At 39.0% G+C, this 19,661-nt stretch overlaps 1 protein-coding gene across 4 annotated transcripts in view; it reads right to left on the reverse strand.

Annotated features, from left to right (window-relative positions):
* Positions 1 to 13,282: 13,282 nt before the first annotated feature.
* The window catches only part of LOC134357276 (uncharacterized), a 135,977-nt gene continuing 129,598 nt past the window's right edge, over positions 13,283 to 19,661 (reverse strand). For all 4 annotated transcript variants that reach the window (XM_063068855.1, XM_063068766.1, XM_063068939.1 and 1 more), the window contains one exon: positions 13,283 to 14,144. In XM_063068855.1, coding sequence (XP_062924925.1) covers positions 14,001 to 14,144 — 144 coding nt within the window. In that variant the 3' untranslated portion in view covers positions 13,283 to 14,000. The remainder of the gene's footprint in view (positions 14,145 to 19,661) is intronic.

Genomic DNA, 19,661 nt, shown 5'->3' on the forward strand with positions numbered 1-19,661 from the left:
AGATCAACAACTGATAGGGTGCAAGAAGGGTAGGGAAAAATGGAATTAAAATCCCATGTTTGAAAGAATATTAGTGGACCAGGACACTAATCAATAGATTGGAAAATCAGGACCCATAGCATTGATTTCCCACACCTAATCATGACTGGCACCATTTTACAGCAAAGGTTCAAGCTCTGTCATATTCCATCACAGTGATATCAGGCCAGCCTTCATCACAAATATAATAGGAACTTTCCCTTTTGTCCGAGGACACGACAAGCACCGTGAGAGGTTTTTCAATTTAAAGGAAACAATTTCCAAGTAGTTACACTGCTAGCTTACTCCTTCTGCATTGGCAGTTCTCAATCGTGTTTCTGTGACGGACCTGTTTACCAGCAGATCAGTCGTCAACATAGAAATGTGGCATGCAAAGACCACTTTTATAATGTGATACTTTATACTTTATTGTCACTGAATGATTAGTACTAGAACGTACAATCATCACAGCGATATTTGAATCTGCGCTTCACACTCCCTGGATTACAAATATTAAATATTAAAAATAGTTAAAATTAGTAAATATTAAAAATTTAAATTATAAATCATAAATAGAAAATAGAAAAATGGGAAGTAAGGTAGTGCAAAAAAATCGAGAGGCAGGTCCGGATATTTGGAGGGTACGGCCCAGATCCGGGTCAGGATCCGTTCAGCAGTCTTATCACAGTTGGAAAGAAGCTGTTCCCAAATCTGGCCGTATGAGTCTTCAAGCTCCTGAGCCTTCTCCCGGAGGGAAGAGGGACAAAAAGTGTGTTGGCTGGGTGGGTCGCATGGTAATGTATTCCAACTGCTGGACAGCATGGTTACCTGTCTCCATTGCTGCTGCGGTAGAAAATGCTTAACAAGTGTATGTGGTTCCTCCCCTCTCACTGCTGCAACAGCTGAACAAGAAGATATTTGGTGTACTGTCTCTGAACACTTGCACTGCCTCTTAAACTGTTTCATTTTCTTAGGCAACAAGGCGATCTGAACAACATTGAGAACTTTTCACTCCTTATTTCTGCCTGAGCAATGATATTTTCTTCTGAGTGCATAGTAATTCCCATTCAAAGAAATGGATCATTTTGCACAATTCAGTGAGAATTGTAGTCCACAAGTGTTGCCACACTTCAGGTGCCAAAGTAGCATGCCCCTAACTGGAGGTCTTTGGGATGTGGGAGGAAACCAGAGCACCCGGAGGAAACTCACACATTCACAGGGAGTGCACACAAACTCCCCACAGACAACAGTGCGAATCAAACCCCAATTAGTGTTTTCTGGTGCTGTAAAGTAATCGCGCTAACTGTTAGGCTACTGTGCCACCCTAGGTCAGTAACCCAGTGGGCTAAAAAAGCTTTAAGCCAAAGCATGCAGTGACACAGCAGGTGCCATTACATGCCCTGCTGTCAAATCTGACCCAATGTTGGGATATTAGGAGACTGTGAAATCTGAATTGGTCATAGCATATTTTGAAATGTTGGCAGTACTGCACACATCTGTTTCAAAGGATTGTTCACAATGAGTTAAAAGTACAGTGATGCCACAATATGTGAATTAATTAACTGGTCTGCCACTATAAAGTATATTGATAATTTGGGATATTGAACTCATTTCCAGACACTCCTAATATATTTCTTTGAATTACATGTGTATTCAGCTTTGTTAAACTATAACAGGCATTGATTTCTAAAGCGCATAAGGCAATACAAAAATATTAACAGCAGAGAATTTAAATTATTCTGAAATGTTTATCTGTCCTCTGTGTATTTTTCTCAGTAAAAGAGCAATTATAAATTCAAATTCTTAATATGCATTCCCAAGCGCACACTGACTGCTTAACATTGTTGTATAGCACAGGAGAGGGCCCTTCAGACTTCCAAGTTTATGATGACCGCCGGGTAATCTATACTAATGACACTTACCAGCATTTGGACTGAAGTACTCTATCCTTGGTGAATGAAGTGTTTCCCTACATAGTACATGAATACCCATGGGAATGCCTGCAACATGTGTAACAGAGTCCAACAAGGATAGAACTTAAAACTTGCACAAGGTAAGGCGATTGGTATTCTGGTGTGCTATCATTGAACTGAAATCCCAAAGGAAACCTGATTCAACTTTACCATTACTTTCAATTATTTTTACTTTGAGGAGGACTCTATGTTGCATACTAATATTGACAGTGATGTAGCAAGGTAGAATTATAATATGTTTGTGGCCTTGTTTTCACTTATTTTAAATCCTGCATGTCCAGACATTATGTTTTGAGAATTTTTTTTTATTCTAAAAGAGTTCATTGGTCTATCTCTTGGAACCTGTAATAGATAACAAATTCTTGGAAATGAAATCATGGCAGGAGTCACTTTTTGAGGCCCTCCATTGGTCAGCATCGACCATGGATATTGCATCCTAGCTGTCTACATGATACGTAGGCCAGGGCAGTACGATACGGAGAGCAAGCTTTTGCCCGTGCAGCAGGCTCCCCCTCTCCATGTAGCTGATGAATCCAAAGCAACGGCGGAGACCAATACAGTTTGGCACTAGCAGCAACAAGAAGTTGCTAGTCAGCGTTGAACTCAACGTAGGACTGCCTTCAGGACTCCAGCTATGGATTTTTCCTCACGGTTTACTCCTGAAGCCTTCCTCATGAGTGGGTATAGTGCTAGGCAGCGGAGGTTTGAGATTGGAGTTTTCCTCTTCCTAGATGAGCTGCCAGCCATGGCTGATAAGCCCCATCTGTCTGAAGCAACTGGTTTTAAGTTGCCAATACCCTGCCTTTGCATCTTCTCCTGTCAGTAGAAACAGTTCCGTCAGGCTTAGTAGCTAAGCCACACGTGAAGGCTGGGAGCTGGACTTGCTTGTCACACCATTGGGAACATTTAGTAGGTAGTGGGAGCTCATCCTGACTACTTACCCCAGCTATGACAAACTTAAGGAACCAGTCATTCACTTACTTTATGACCTGTATTAATATTAAAGCAATAGATTTTTGGTTCTTTGCTTTTTTAAACTAATCTTTCAAGGGATATAGATACCAATAAATAATGTGTTTGCTGATTTGCAGGATTTGTGCTGGTGGAAACCTTTTTACAGCTCTTTCTTGTGACATGGGATAACCAAGTTCAAAGAGCCAACTTCAGCCTGAGATGGTCACCAGTGAGGGAGATTGAATCAATGACAATAATGTGGGGAACTTTGCATAGACTGAATAGTGTTTCCTTGCATTAGTTGGTAGTTGTGGAATGTCTAAAACGTGGATGTGTGATGCATGGAGCGGTGATGACCAGGAGCAGGGCGTGTACTGTATGTGGAAGCTGATTGTAGCTATCTGACTGATGCTGGGAGAAACAAGTAGTTGTAGAGAAAGAGGACCAGGATGATCTGTGGGTGCCTCTAAATAGAATAGTGATGTTCTGGCTGAAACAAGAAACAGTGAAAATATTCATCACCTTAGGCAGGATTTGTGAAGAGAGTTGTCCTGATGAGTCTAAATGCTAACTCTGTTTCTCTTTCTGCATTGGTTGCCTGACTTCATGCAGTCTTTTGCAACTTTCTGTTAGTATTTCGGCTTTACAGAAACTGAACACTGGGGAAAGAAAGGCTGTTTGTGGGATTATTTTGCAATGAAATGGGAAGTAATGAAGGCAATGTGAAGCAGTCTTGCATTTGCACAAATGAGGAAAAGGGTCAAAGGAGAATTCAGCCATTGCAGAGTTGTTGAAGAAACATAAAGTGGATTGAAGGCTCCATTCACTGAGACATCTGATGAGAGGTTGAAAGTTGCTGAATACGCATGTTCTTCAGAGGCAACAGTACATGGAAGAGTAAAGGGACTTTGATGTAAATTGCAAGGACAGGGTTTCATCGTGAGAAATTGGCAGTGATTGTGAAAGGCATAGAGTCAGTAGCTGAGGAGGCGAGCATTTCCAGCACAAACAACATTGAGATCAATGAAGGAAATTTGATTGTTGATGTGGGAATGGAATGGAGAAAGTCCAAGGGGATCTCATCGGGAAGAAAAGAAAGAAACCGGAGAAAGACACAGGTGCATGCCTAGGGCAGAGTGAATTCAGAAATAAAGCTAAATTAAAGCTATACCTGGCATCTGTAATGATCAGACAATTGTCCTTCAGGGAAGGATATCCACTAACTTTAGTTTTGCTGTTTTGATATTGGTAAGTTTTAAAAGCATAACTGTACATTTTAAACAACTTTGTTAATTGAAGTCATTTAATAATCAGTTTTTGAAAATTAACGATAATCTGGTAAGTTTGCCTTACACCCTGACTGCCTATACAATGTTCAATTCAAAGTTAGCTCAGACTGAAAATGTAGCTGAAATCATTAGGCATGAAACAGCGTGTAATTACTTCATTTTTCTCCATATTGTTTGTGACCCCTTCATTCAGAATGAAGGTCATATTGCATTGATATTAGTAGCTTACTTTCCCTTTTAATGAATGTTTTGGTGACAATCCTATGGCCCATTTAATAATGTAAGATGGATCACTGTTCTATTTCAGTGAAGACTCATGTGGATCCAAATGCTCAATCAAATTAAAATAATTGATTCATGTAAAAAGCAAGCTGTTGGGATGTAAAATGTGAGAGGAGATCAGCGGGTAACAGGAACGTTAGCAAATTGTAGATTGTTTGTATTGTCTCCATCTCGTGGCAAAAGCACAAATTGCAAGACAATACTGTGAATTGGCAAGTAAACAAATGCTTTTTTGTACTCTAGTATTTCAATTACATGCAGGACGTTTACACAGGTGAAAGAACTGAGTATTTTCTTTCAAAAAGTCTTGATTTGAGTTGGTGGTGGATAGGTGATTTCATGTTACAATAAATTGTCCATGAATAAAAACAGCCTTGTTTGTGATTCACTACAAAATTAAAGTGAGTCTCTGTTTCAACAGGAGAGACTTACAAGTGTGATGGGGATTTAATCAACAACGTATCTGAATTCAGTTTTTAACTAACAGTATAAGAACAGGGTCAGTTCACCATTTCATTGCTCAACCCACTTTGCCCTCTAATTGCATAACTTACTGGAATCATTTCAGAGCATAGCTGAGTTGCATTGGTTACATGACTGTGGAGCCGTGTAAAGTTCAGACACAATGGAAAGCTTCCTCTACCAATCTTTTGACCTTTTTTTGATTGATCAGGCCTCCAAGTTCTGTGTTCATGTTTTTGTTTTAAAATAACTTGGTTAAAAGATCAATCAAAAAGATCCCAACTTGAAGTGTTGGTCTTAGCATGCAAATCCAATTCAATTTCTGTGGTTCCTGAAAGTCTTGAGTGTGCCAGAGAGTGGTGTTTGTCCCCCTCTTGGCTAACAAGTAGGTACAAACGGAACAATCGTTTCATGGTAACTAACTGACATTTAAATTTATCTGTGATGGAATCTGAACCAGTGTCTGGAGATCAATATTGCAAGTCACTGGCTACTAGTTGAGTCACTTAATCGTCAATCTTTATTACCCCTAGAGCCATTTATATAAAAAACAAAATCAATAAAATATTTTTGACTGGGATCCAGGATGGTCTTTCTTTCCTGCCTTTCTGTCTTTGCACAATCCCATTACTTTGCACTCAAAGTAGTTACAAATGGGAGCCACAACAAATAAGAATTCAAAGTTTCCACTGAACATAATTGCCCCACTGGAACAGTGTCACTCTGTGTGACATGTATCTGTGCAGGGTTAAACAGCATGGGTTGTGAGATTGGTTTAATATCCTGTGATCTTGATTCATTAGGTCTAATAGTCACGTAACAATTTTGCATTGCTCTCCTTGATAATGTTACTTATGGACTTGTTCCAAACTGGAGAGCATTGTAATCCTACCTCCTGTACTGTGTAAGATTGGGACATTGCTGAGTAAATCCACATATCAGCATCCAGTGGAATATTATCCTTTTGCTCTAAAAAATTAATGGATGATATTTCCCTTTAGGGAAAATAAATACTGCAACAGGTGATGATTAAACAGCTTAAATTGTGTGAAATATTTCCACTTAAATGAGATGTATCCTTGCAGCAAACCGAAGAGATATTGGAAAGATTCATCATTTGCTAATGTTGCATCTCAAATTAAAAATCAGGCCATGGCAAAGGCAGTTGGAGAGAGTTTTAAGTTGCTAAACTGCTCCCTTCCACTTTTAACTCCACTATTGAAATCTCAGCTTTGGGATGCAGATTTGGAGAGAAACCCAAAGACAAATCTGATAAACGTTTACCTAACCTTGCAACTTCAGCACTGCATGTGGCTTCTCTGTTGCTGCCATGTTGTACGCTAACAGGGCTGTGACTTTTCAATTGTGCCTGCCATTGCTGCCCCATATTTCCACTAATACACATGGCTTTGAATATAAATCACTTGCATGGCAAAATGCATCTGGCATTGTCCATGTGTTCAGCCTTCTCCCATCTCTACTTGTCTTCTTGATACAACAGAAACTTACCTCTTTTTCATCACAAGTATACGCTCTTAATCCAAAAGGAATTAAAGACTTATTGGTCTATCTATTGTAGATCAAACTGGACTACATCAAGCACTATTGACTAGGAACAGAAATACTCCATCTTTAAGAGCAGGTCTCAGGTTGTGTAAACTTGGCACAGGGTAGTTCACCTTCTGAAGCCATAAGGCTTTGTAGCGACAAGGCACAGCTCAACAATATAATGGACCTCTCTGTATTTGCCCACTTGATCTCTCGAGAAAGTCAATATCTGAGAAAGTAGCCTGCTAGATGGACATAGAATCAATTGCCCTGTACCAACTTTCTCCTTCATTGGTGCAATGTGTACAGTTGCAACTCCACCCAGTTCCTTTGATATTTTCTATATTACCCGAAAAAAACTTGTGCTCACCACTTGAAAAGTGTGCTCTCATTGGTTATCATAGGTCACTTACCCAAGAAAGAAGGAATTATGTCAGGATTTACAGGCTAGTGAGTCTCATGTCAGAGGTCGATTAATAACTGTAGACGATTCTAATGGACAGGATCAATCAACAGTTCAATAAGTAAGGTCTAATTAGGGATCATCAGCATGGCTTTGTGCATGGGACATTGTGTGAATAAATCTCAAGTTTTTTCCAAAGGTAAGCAAAAGGATAGATGAGGATAGGGCAGTGGACGTTGTCCAAATGGACTTTTGCAAGGACCTGCATGGCAGGCTAATCTGAGAGGTTATCTTGCATAGGATCCAGGAAGAGTTAGCTGATTAGATTCATGATTGGCTCAATGGCAAAAAGCAGAAAGTGATGATTGAAAGTTGTTCCTCAGACCAGAGGCCATAGGGGTCAGTGCAGGGACCTTTTTTATATATATATATATATGTGATTTGGATGTGAATGTACAAGGCAAGGTGAACGTGTCTGTAGATGATAAAATTAGGTGGCGTCACAGACAGTGAAGGTGGTTATCAAAAATTACAGATATCTCATGATCAGCTAGAGAAATGGGCCAAGGATTAGAAAATGGCTTTCAATTCAAATGAGTCTGAAGGGTTACATTTTTGCAAGTTAAACTAGGGAATTACTTTCACAGTGAACAGTACAGCTCTGGAGACTGTCGTGGAACAGAGGGACTTAGAGGTACAAGTACTGTACATAGTTCGCTGAAAGAGGTGACACAGCTTGAAAGAAGGTCGAAGAGGGTGTTTGACATGCTGGGCTTTCATCAGTCAGAGCACTGAATACAGGAGTTGGGATAAGTTGCAGCTGTACAAATGTTGATTCAATTCCACTTTGAGTACTGGGTGTAGTTTTGGGCATCCTGTTATTGGAAGGACATTAAACTGGAAAAAATGCAGAGAAGACTAATGAGGTGCTGAGAGGATCTGAGGTTATAGGTAGAGATTGGATAAACTAGCACTTTATTCTTTGGAACTTACTGTAGGAATTGAAAGATGACTTTTAAAAGGTGTGTAAAGTCATGAGGGGCATAGATAGGGTGCATATTTTCCCAGGGAAGGAAAACTGAGGGCAAAGGTTTAAGGTGAGAGGTGAAAGATTTAAAAGGCACCTGAGTGGCAAGTTCTTCACACAGAGGATGGTAAATATATAGAATGAGCTGCCAGAGAAAGCATTGTAGAAGGTACAATAACAATAGTTGGATCAGTACATGGCTAAGAGAGGTTTAGCAGGATCGGGGTCAAATGGGTAAATGGAACTGGCTTGATTGACACCATGGTCAGCGTAAGTTGGGCTGAAGACCCTGTTTCCATACTATTTTACCCCATGACTTTAACATTCTAATAAGGTAGATAATGAATGGGAGATAATGAGCAACACTGTTCCAACTGCATGGAAGACATAATTATGCTTCTTTAGCAGTGTGAAGTGCAAGGTGAATGAATCTCAGGTACCGCATAACTCACCTTTTTGAACTCACAGTTCAGTTTGATATTCTTTACAAATTTACATCCGGAAGTTTCTCCCCAATGTGTACCATATCAACAATTTTCCTGGGAGAATAATGGATCAAAATTGTTGAAAGTAAAATAACATACAAAGGTCAGTGCCTTTAATAATGCAAAATCTTAACATCTACTGCAACTTGGTTAGGCTTGGTTGGACCCCTTCGACCATATATTAATAGCAGAATGTTGGAACTACTTTAGTTCAAGAATTTCTGCAAACATTAAAGTCTAATGGAAAGCAATGCTTAACGTCAAAATATTCCCTTTTTTAATTAAATGTGCACACAATTTTTCTGACCTCGAAATAAATGGGATTTCTTTTAACACAGAATTTAATGACAGCCAAGTGGAGAACTTTGTAAGCGTTGTGTTCAATTTATGGAAGTCTGCAACCAGCTGAAGTATGTACTAGTACTGTTTTAATTAAGTGAATGTGGTTTTAAAAATTTAAGAATTCTGTTGAAATACAAAGAGCTGTTGAAGTATTGATTCTTGTCTTAGCATCTTGTGTGTTTTAATTTTCAAGAATAGTATAGCAAACACTGCAATATGTAAGGGTCTCATTTCTCAAGCTGCTGCTCGTGATGATAATCAGGACTTATTGTAGTGATGTGACAGGAGGCAAAACAACTTCACTAGCAAAAAAAAAGTAATGTGTGTTATGATCATATATAGTATTGATTTCAATGAAGGAATAGAAGTTAATATAGTAACTTTCCATAAAATTAGGAGAGTTTGCAAATTGTGTAACATGGCCTAACAAAAACAGGGGCAGTGGAAGGAAAATGACTTTGATCCAGGTAAAAAATGTGAGCAGCTAATACCCAGAGGATTAGATCAAGTTAATAACTGGCAATTGAATTATTATTGTCACATACAACTGAGAAACTTGTATGTGCCACACAGACAGAGCATTCCATACACAAGTATGGGAATACAATCAAAAATTATTGCAACTTTTCATAGACAAGTGGAAATCTGGAATTACTTAACAACAGGGGAAAGTGGCCACAGGTGAATTTTCAAAGAGATGCTAGTGTAGATGGGACAGGAAAGGAGAATCAAGATTTTCTCACTATATCTATTTTAGACTGATCATTATTTCTCCCATGTGGTATATAGAGTATGTGCCAATCAAATTCTGCAACTGGTTGCTTACAGTCATTTAAATTAAAGAAGCTTTTGGCAGTTTTAAACTGTGCAAGTTTATACAGTTAGCTTTTAAATATTAGGGTACATCATTTACAAATTGCATTGAATGCAAAGATTTGGTGGAATGGTATTCTATATATTCTGCAAGTTCAGTCACCATGTAGCAGCTCACGTGGGAAACACAGGAGTATTGGATGCTGGGGATCAAGCTGCAGTTGATGTATCCAAAAACATTACAAAGGATATGGATCAAAGGTAGTTAAATGGAATGGAGGTGCAGATTAGCCAGCTCTCTACACTGGACACTACTTCATATCCTTTAAGCTGATCTGTGCTGTTAGCTTATTTGCTTACGCAATGTGCATTTCTATTTTGGACTCTTAGATAACTATTCCCAACATAGTCCCCTGTTTGTGGTTGCACCTTCTAACCCATCACAAAGAAATCAATTTATTTTGGTTTTTTTCTGTTCATTTTTATCTGCAATCTTTTTCTTTATAGAGCACTTAACAGTAGCATGGTGGTCAGCACAACGCCTTGCAGTACAGGTGACTCGGGTTCAGTCCTCCCAGAGTCCAAAGACGTACTAGTTGGTAGGTTAATTGGTCATTGTAAATTGTCCTGCGATTAGGCTAGGATTAGATCAACAAGTTGCTGGGCAACGCAGCGCAAAGGTCCTGCGGGGCCTATTCCATGCTGTACCTCAATAAATAAATAAATCAACCTGTACCTCTTTTTAATCAGCTGACTATTGGTTGGTTACTCATGTTTCTGAAATTATTACCAGCGGTCTTGTTGTCCAATTGGCCTTTTTTGTTGTGAATTCAATCCCTGACTCAAATAGGTTAAAGTTCCTAAAAGTGGATTGCTTTCACAAGGCTGAAAGTTAACTTTTCCTCCATGGTTTCATATCCTTATGTCATAAAATATAAACACATCTTTTCTCCATCTTATTTCCAGATTTTAAAGGTTGTACTAGTGTCTTGCTAAATAAAACTATGTAGATTACTTGAGATTTGATGTGTCATCTCAGCAGATTAACTGTTCTAAAGATGAGCTTTGTCACACATACATCAAGATGTACAGTGAAATGCATTGTTTTGTGTCAATGATCGACATGGTCCAAGGACGGGCTGGGGACAACCTGTGGGTGTCGCCATGCTTCTGGTGCCAACCTAGCATGCCCACAACCTAACCCTAACCTGTAGATCTTTGGAATGTGGGAGGAAACAGAGCACCCGGAGGAAACTCTCATAGACATGGGATGAATATGCAAACTCCTTACAGACAACAGTGAAATAGAAACCTGATTTGCTGTAATAGTGTTACACTACCCTCTACACTACTGTGCTACCACACAACCAACAATCTGCTTGTTTAACAAAACTGAATGTTCAGTCAGGACACATACCAAGCAGGCAATCTTGTTTTCTGGTCTTTGCTCTCATATAAATTACTGTAAAACAACCAGATATGTTAAGCAGCTAATTTTTTTACCTCTACTTCAAATTTTTGTTTCCTTGTTCTAAATATTATAATATTTACTTATTGCACTGAAGTTCATTTGCTTTATTCTACTCACTTCATATAAGCATAATTATCTGGATTGAACAAAGCAAGAGAGTTAATCATGGTGTCTTGATGGATGGTTAATCATAGTTCTGCCTGTGATTAATCTGATCCACTTTGCTGGTGTGTTTCATGTGTTAATATCATTAAGAACATTAAATGCCCTCCACTGGCAATCGAGTGCCTTGGTATACTTCAGAAATGTGAAAGAGACCATTAATGCAAATCTATTGTCTCATTTTACAATTTTTTTTTACATTGTCTTGGCAATGACCAGGACTTGAATTAGACTGTTTTGTGATTAACTTTTCTTACATTATATAAAAAGTGAATAGTTCAATCGTGATTATGTCACTGTTGGGTCAGAAACATTTCAAAAATAAGTAAGAAAACTGCTGTGACACGATCTATGAATTCTAAATTCCACTAGTTTTTCATTGCACAGTGACCATTCATATCACTGTAATTTAGTCAGCAACAGCATCTACTGCACATTTGTGATGATACTTGACCATTGATCTTAATTAAGGTTTATTTTTACAATTAGCTTCATAATACAAATGACTGGGTCCCATTAATTTTGACACAGCTGTTAAAATCAGTGTAGTTTCAGCAGCAGTTGCCTTACCATTATCTCATTCAGCAATTGGGTCATTTGGAAGCAACCTAGTAAAAAAAAAGTCCAAAGTTTATGTTCAATTTGGCTTATATAAAAGAACAACATCACCAGTGCAAAATTCATCCATGTTGTTACAGCATTTAGATTTGCAAATGACTGTTGTAAAAAAGAAAAGGCTGAAGGAAGAACCTACGATAATTTCAGGTGGATCGCTGTGGACGTTGACGATGACAGAGATGTGTAATGGTGCTGCTGCTTGAGGATAACAGAACAACCAGTAAGAGTGTGGACATACAGATGACAATTAGGCATTCACCGTATTCATCACAGACATAATGTGCCAAAGTTTCTCCTGTCCTGTAAATTACAATGGTTTTATAATTATCTGTTTTCAGTTCAGTGGAGTCAGCTGAGATAAATGTATTACATAGCATGACTGTGAATAGATGAACACTGATGAATTTTTATGAACAAGTTTTTATGTTACTTTCTTTATATACTGTTTAATTTTGTACCACTTAGTTTTGTTCACTATATCAGTGTGACTGAGTGTCTAAAGAATTTTGTGTAACCCTGTGTATTTGCAGGTTGATGTATGCCATCTAGGATTTTCTGGATATTTTCTTATAAAGCTACCAATTTATCAATGATTGAAGTATTTATATATAGATCTATTATAAAAGACAGCTTTTGGAGGAATCCTCTGATAATCATTTGAAGGGTGGCGAATGACATTAAGCATCAGATTATTTGGGTTTAAAAAATTGCTTAAACTATGTAGTTATTGAATTGGGTTTGGTTGTATTTGCCTTTCAAATCATAATATCTACAATCAATGCACTTGCTTTCAAGCTTGTGATAATCGTTTAGCCTGGATTACCTGTGACTGACTGACTGCTCTAGAAACCAGCGCTAAAACCGTTGCATTATTTAATTAACATGAGAAAGTCTGCAGATGCTGTAAATCCAAAGCAACACACAACGTGCTGGAGGAACGCAGCACGTCAGGCAGCATCTATGGAAATGAACAGGAAGTCGACGTTCCAGGCCAAGACCCTTCTTCATGAATTATTTCATTGATTGTTCTTATTTTACTTATGTAGAGTTCTAAATAGAGACACTGACATCTTCTGATCAGATGACCCAGTCCATATATGGCAGTTAGGTGGGCAGGTTTTAATAAAAATTAGGGAACTCTATGCACAATATTTTCCTAAGCAAAAAATCTTTGCATGTTCTATTTAGAACTACTAATTGAACTGATAGGGCACCACTTCTACCACACCTGGGATGAAGGAGTGTTTTCTATTCTCTGCTGATTAGTCATATCTTCTAGGCTATCACACCAATGGGAAATAACTTCTTGTATTCTATCAATCCTTTCACAATGTTAAAAAAAAGTCACATTTAATCTTAATGTACTGTATTTCAGGAATACAAGTCCAGGTTATGTGCCCATTTTTCAGTGCTTTAATAAAATTGGGGTGAAAATCCACTGAAAATTGTTTATTATTTTCAGAATGCATAATAACAATCAATTTTTTTAATACAAGAACTCCTGTTTCAAAGGCTGACATCTCCCCTGAATGTATGAGCTAAGGGTCCTTCATTATAAAGTGCAACAATAGTAACAAATTGACCCCAGATAGCAAGGAGACAAATTCATGAGTTTGCCCAAATATCTAAATTCTTGGAGTTGATTTTGCACAAAATTGAGCAAATATTTCAGTGTTGTATCCTTCCATGTATGGATTATTCAAGAATTTCTTGACCATGGACTGAATACAGATCACGGTGAGGGGAGGAAGACAACATATAACAATATCAAAATTATACACAATAGATTAGATGTTAAACATGATATTCCTTGGATGGTTCAGAAAATGGCTATATTTTGCACCCATCCCAAGTACTGCCTCTGCTTTCTACAGCTGATCAGCTTGCCCATCCTCCCCATGAGAGACAAGGTGATGCGGGTGTGCTCGGATGAAAGGACAGAGTCTGTCCAAATAGGGCTTGATGCTTTACATCATGAACATTGGTCGGCATGTGTGCGTCAAATTTAAGGAAAACCTGAAATGTTAACACTTTTTGTGACAGGAGTATTATGAGAAATCTCATGGTTTTATTAATTAACTTTAATTAATCCAAAATTTGAAGGCACGTTGTGGAAATGCAAGAAGAAAATTGATGCGAGTTGTACATGTTACTCATACGTAAGTGGTACATCTGACCTCTTGGAGAATATGAATCCTTGCTTCTGTGGGAATGCCGAGTTTTTGCAGATTATTCTCATCCAAGTAAGGAAGCTCTGCGAGACTGATGCCAGCATTTTCAAACAATGGAGCGAAGTGCTGGGAGCAAAGTGCAAATTCAGGGTATTAAACAAAGATTGGAAGTCTATAATTAAACAATGTGAAACTACAGCTTTATTCCTCAGACAGGAGACATCAAAGAAATTCCAAGACATCTGGATTGTTAAAGATCAAAATGCTATTGAATCTTCTGAAGCGAGTTACGATTTATATATCCTTTACATGAAGTTTACGAAATTGAAAGAGTCGTACAACAAGTGAATCCATTATCTTAGTGCCTTGGTTCAATGTTTGTCTGTGAATTCCTGCTTCTGGTTTATGGGGAAGTGTTATTGCTGCGCTCATTAAATCTATGCAACTCGGGATATATTTAATGAGTGCAGCAATGTCAATACAAACTGGTATCTACAAGACGAGTTGTGGTTGGGTAATGTTTGCACCAACCACGCCCCTTATTCATGTACAATATCTACCTTTCTCTCCGTTCTTTGCTGGAATGGATTTCAAATTACAGCCTGAAAGTGAAGTGCCCTCAATTTCATTCTATCCTTTTGGTCAAGGTGCACTCTAATATCGGAATTGGAAATATGGACTTGCCTCTTTTTTTTCCAATACTTTGTCTTATCAGCATTTCAGGTTTTATTTCATGACGATCCAAAAATGGAAATACATTAGGCATTTCCATATCCTGACTTTTTCTTTTAAATGGGCTAAATTTTCAATGTATTTTACCAATGTAAAACACTGTATGCATTAAGCAGCAGGTGGCACTGGAGTGCAGCAACATTTAGCTGCCTGCAAGTCTGTAGAGTGATAGTAGCTACAAGATCGTAAAATATCACAGTGGGCACAGGAACCTGCCTTTTCAAGGACAGATTCATTGAAGGCAAATAAATTATAGTCATCTACTCAGAGGATATTTAAGAGAAGGATTAATCACACACAGAATAAACAGAGAAGCTGCCAGAAAACTACTCTATGTCACAAAAGGTTTAGTGTCCAACATTGGCAATCAAATTGTACATTAGACTATCATGGGACAGTTACTTGACCAAACACGAGACAGGCCAATGAAAATTGGTACAACCTCACTTAAGTTGCATAGCAATGCAGGAATCCATTAAACAGAGTTCAAAATTTGTATCTTCTTTCAGATGCAATGACCAACATTAAAAATGCTGTTCTTATATATTAGGCATGACTTAGAATAGCTATATAACAGTGAGGTAAGTTATTCATTCATTAAATGACTGAGTCTTTGCTGCCATCAATCATTCTCTCTGATATTAAAGAGACTATTATAACTACAGTGCCACATTCTTGCAGTTTAATTGTACATTTGCTTTTAAAATGATTAACATCTCTGTCTTATCTTCCTGTTTTCCCTCTGTGCTAATGGTCACCACTGATGCAAATAACCAATTCCAACCTGCATTTTCTTAGTTCCTTTGCATTAATTTAAGGGTTAGATAGATGGTCCTCAATGCTGTACAACTTGCTGGCACACATACAACCACTTACATATGAAATGTTCTCAAAATTCTAGAGTCCTATCTTTTTAAGCGCCAGCAGTTAATTGCTTGATCATCAGACAGTTAGAGTCTGTTTCTCGGGCATCTCCAACTCTCCACGGATCCCGTCACAGTGACATTAATTTCTACTGTTTCATACACAGTTTGGAAGCAGAAGAGCAGGGAGACAGAACAAAAAAATATTTCAACACTCCTGCTAAATATTTTCCATTCCACTTCCTGTGTAAACTATGTAAATTCATGGCAATACTTTTATTTTTATCAGCTTTGCTGAGGCTAGCAGAGGGTGAAAACTGCAATGATCCATTTCAAATGACAGAATTATTCAAACAGTAATTCAGAGATACATGATAACAAAGAAGAACACAGTGGTATTTAACTAACAAACTATTCCTAAAATCTGAATAAAATTATTTTTGATCCCTGCAGATGACTCCAGACATCATAGACTTGAGCTTCCTGTGAATGGGTCCACACAAACTACTCAAATCACTGAACATAAAGAACTTGGCAGATCAATGAACATTGACCAAACCTCAGGAAAAACCATACACGTGCCTGTCAGCAACAAAGCTCTTTGCACAAACAGCTGAGAACTTTGTATCTACAGTACATCTGTCATAAAATCATACCTTCAATCAATCTCACATCTCATTATCCCTGGCTGTTATCAATTGATAACCAAAGCTTGCAGTATGAGGAGACAGAAGCCTTACAGATCTGAGAACAAAGCAGCAGCTAAACCAGAGGCAAAAAAATCTACTCTCTCTGATGACCAACTGGCCTTTCTCAGGAATAAAGAATTTGCCCAGCATGCTCAACAAATTTTGCACAGACAAGTTAGCTGACCATCTTCTTGTAGGCAGCTGCCAGGTCAATAACATGGAAGCCTGATAACAGCACCACCACATGAAGTATTTTGCAGGGCTTGGTGCATCTGCCAGCAGGTTGTGTGAAAACCATACGAGAATTCAGCCTACATGAACATCCAAGACCTGCTCAGCCCTGTATCATCACAGCTTGTTATCACCACTCCCACCATCTCAGCAACTCCCTCCATTATGTAAGAAAAATAAAATTGGACACAATACACCATAGGCAATTAGACCAATGCTCAATACAATTGCTTCTACATTCAAATCCTCTCGTAATGCAGGCCAGTCAACCATTTCTCCTCCTAGACTTGCTATGCTGAAATGGTGGCATCCAATAGCTTGCCCCAAGGACACCCAGGTCTCTTTGAACATCAATAATATCTCAGCATTGCTACTTTACTAGTACAGCAAAATATAACTTCATACTTTTCCATCTTAACATATGTTTGAGGCCTCTTTACAACCTCACCCCATTTAGCATCATCCACAAAACATGAAAGAATGACATTTGGCCCCTTTAAATCTGCCCTGTACATCATGAACAGCAAGCCCAGAGTGCAAACTCTAAACTCATACAACCCCACTCATTCTACTCATACACTGAATCCTATTTTATGTTCTCCTACTGTGTCGATGAACATTAAAAGCCTCCTGAAGATCCACATCGGCATGTTCCATTTATTCATTCTACACTGTACATCTGGAAAGAACTCCAGCACATTAGTTAAACATGAGGCCAGAGGTCTGTGAGTGTCAAGGAGCAGGAGTGAGTGCTATTGCTATTACAAAGTGCTAGGCAAACTCAAAGGTCTTAAAGTGGATAAGTCACCTGGACCAGATGGACTACATCCCAGAGTCCTGAGAGACATTGCTGAAGAGATAACAGATACATTGGTCATGATCTTTCAAGAATCACTTGATCTGGCATGGTTGAAAATCTGGACGATTGAAAATGTTACTCCACACTTTAAGAAGGGAGAAAGGCAAAATGAAGGGAATTATAAACCAGTGAGCTTAATCTCAGTGGCTGGGAAAGTGTTGGAGTCTATTATTAAGGGCAAGGTTTTGGGTTACTTGGAGAGTAATGATAAAATAAGTTAAAGTCAGCATGGTTTCTGTAAAGGGAATTTGTTACTGACAAATCTGTTAGAGTTCTTCGAGGAAGTAACAAACAGGGTGGACAAAGGAGAGGCAGTAGGTACCATTTACTTGGATTTTCAGAAGGCATTTGATAAGGTGCCACACATGAGACTGCTTAACAAGATAAAATCCTGTGGCATTACAGGCTTAATGAAAAGAAATGGGGTGTTAGCAATCTGGCCATTGTGTGAATGGGCCAGATTTGGGTGGAGGTAAAGGGTGCTGCACCTTCTTGAATCATTTAGTTGATTGCAGAATTTGAGCTTAAGAAATTAGAGCCAAAGGTATAACAAGTGCAAGCAGGATGGTAATTGAGACAATGGAATGCTCCTCCTGCGAGATGTGGGATTGCAGGATACCTAACAGTTTCCCTGATGATGATATGTGCAAGTGCACCCAACTTCAGCTCAAGTGACAAGGTCAAGGAACTGGAGCTAGATGTGGATGTACTCAGGACCATCCAGGAGGCTGAAAAGCTCAAAGACGTGACTTTTACCGATGTGGTCAAATCCCGAGCACAGGCTTCAGAAAGTAGATGGGTAACCACTTGGAGGAGTAAGGGGAGTAAATAGGCAGCGCGGGGTTCCCCTGTGACCATTGCTCTCAGTAACAAGTATACCCCTTCAGATACTGCTGGCCGGGGCGGGGGGGACAGGTGACCTATCAGAGCACAGTAGCAGCAGCAGCCACTGCCAGACCCGTGACCCTGTGGCTTGTTCCAAGGCTCAGCAAGGAAGGGTAAAGTCAGGCAGAGCGATAGTGATATGAGACTCGAGTGTTAGGGGGACAGGCAAGATATTCCGTGGCTGCGAAGATGACACCAGGGTGGTTTGTCACCTCCTGGCAGCTAGGATTCAGGATGTTTCAGAGCGGCGACAGAATATTCACAAGACAGAGGGTGAGCAGCACAAAGGCATGGGTAGAAAGCGGGAAGAGGTCCTGTACAGGGAGTTAGGAAAGAGACTGAAGAGCGGGACCTCTAAGGTAGTAATCTCTAAATTACTCCCAGTGCCATATGCTAGTTAAGGTCAGGAATAGGCTGACAGTACGGATGAATGAGTGGCTGAGGAACTGGTGCAAGGAGAAAGGGTTTCAGATTCTTGGATCATTGGAACTGGTTCTGGGGCCGGGGTGACCTGTACAAGAAGGTCAGGAGGGGAGCCAATATTCTGGCAGGGAAGTTCAGCAGTGCTACTAGGGAGTGTTTAAATTAGTCTGGCAGAGGATGGGATCCAGAGCATCCGTTCAGAAAGTGGAGGGATGGTGAGAAATATAGATGTCAGGGTCAGTAAAAACAGGCAGGTGCAAAGTCATAGATATGATGAGACAGATAGTTCGAAGTAGAAGTAACAACATTATTCATAGAGCACTTTTCAGTCAGATGATGTAGTTCAAAGTGCTTTACAATGGGACAAAAGTACAAACATGAAAATAAAAGACAAAAGATGTTAGTTAAAAGCAAGCTTAAATGAACAGGCTTTGAGCTGTCATTTAAAAGTGTCAACCGAGTCTGCATCCCTTATAATTTTAAGTATTGACTTCCTCAGTTTAGGAGTGTAGTTCATAAAAGTTGGCCTGCCAATTATCTTTTGTAGCAGATTGTCTAAATTTAAGAGACTGGCAGAAGAAGACCTGAGAGCTTAAGCAGGGTTACAAAGCGAAAACGATTCTGTGATGTACTTCAATCACAAACCTATAAGAGCTTCAAAAACAAGCAAAATAACTTTAAAATCAATTCTAAGAGGTACAGGAAGCTAATGCAGAGTAGCTAGGATGGGAGTGATATGTTCTGTCATCCTGGTTTTGAGTACAAGTCTAGCAGCAGCATTCTGAGTGAGTTGAAGATTTATTTGGAGCGTTTGAAAAAAGTGCATTGCAGTAATCTAGTCTATTTGATATAAAGGTGTGAATTAGTTTTTCAGCATCGTTGTGTGACAGAAATGAATGTGTGCATGTCTGTGTGTATGCATGCGTGCGTGAGCGTTTATTTAAATACTAGGAGTATTATG

The sequence above is a fragment of the Mobula hypostoma genome, chromosome 1, assembly GCF_963921235.1.
Source record: "Mobula hypostoma chromosome 1, sMobHyp1.1, whole genome shotgun sequence".
Taxonomy (NCBI): domain Eukaryota; kingdom Metazoa; phylum Chordata; class Chondrichthyes; order Myliobatiformes; family Myliobatidae; genus Mobula; species Mobula hypostoma.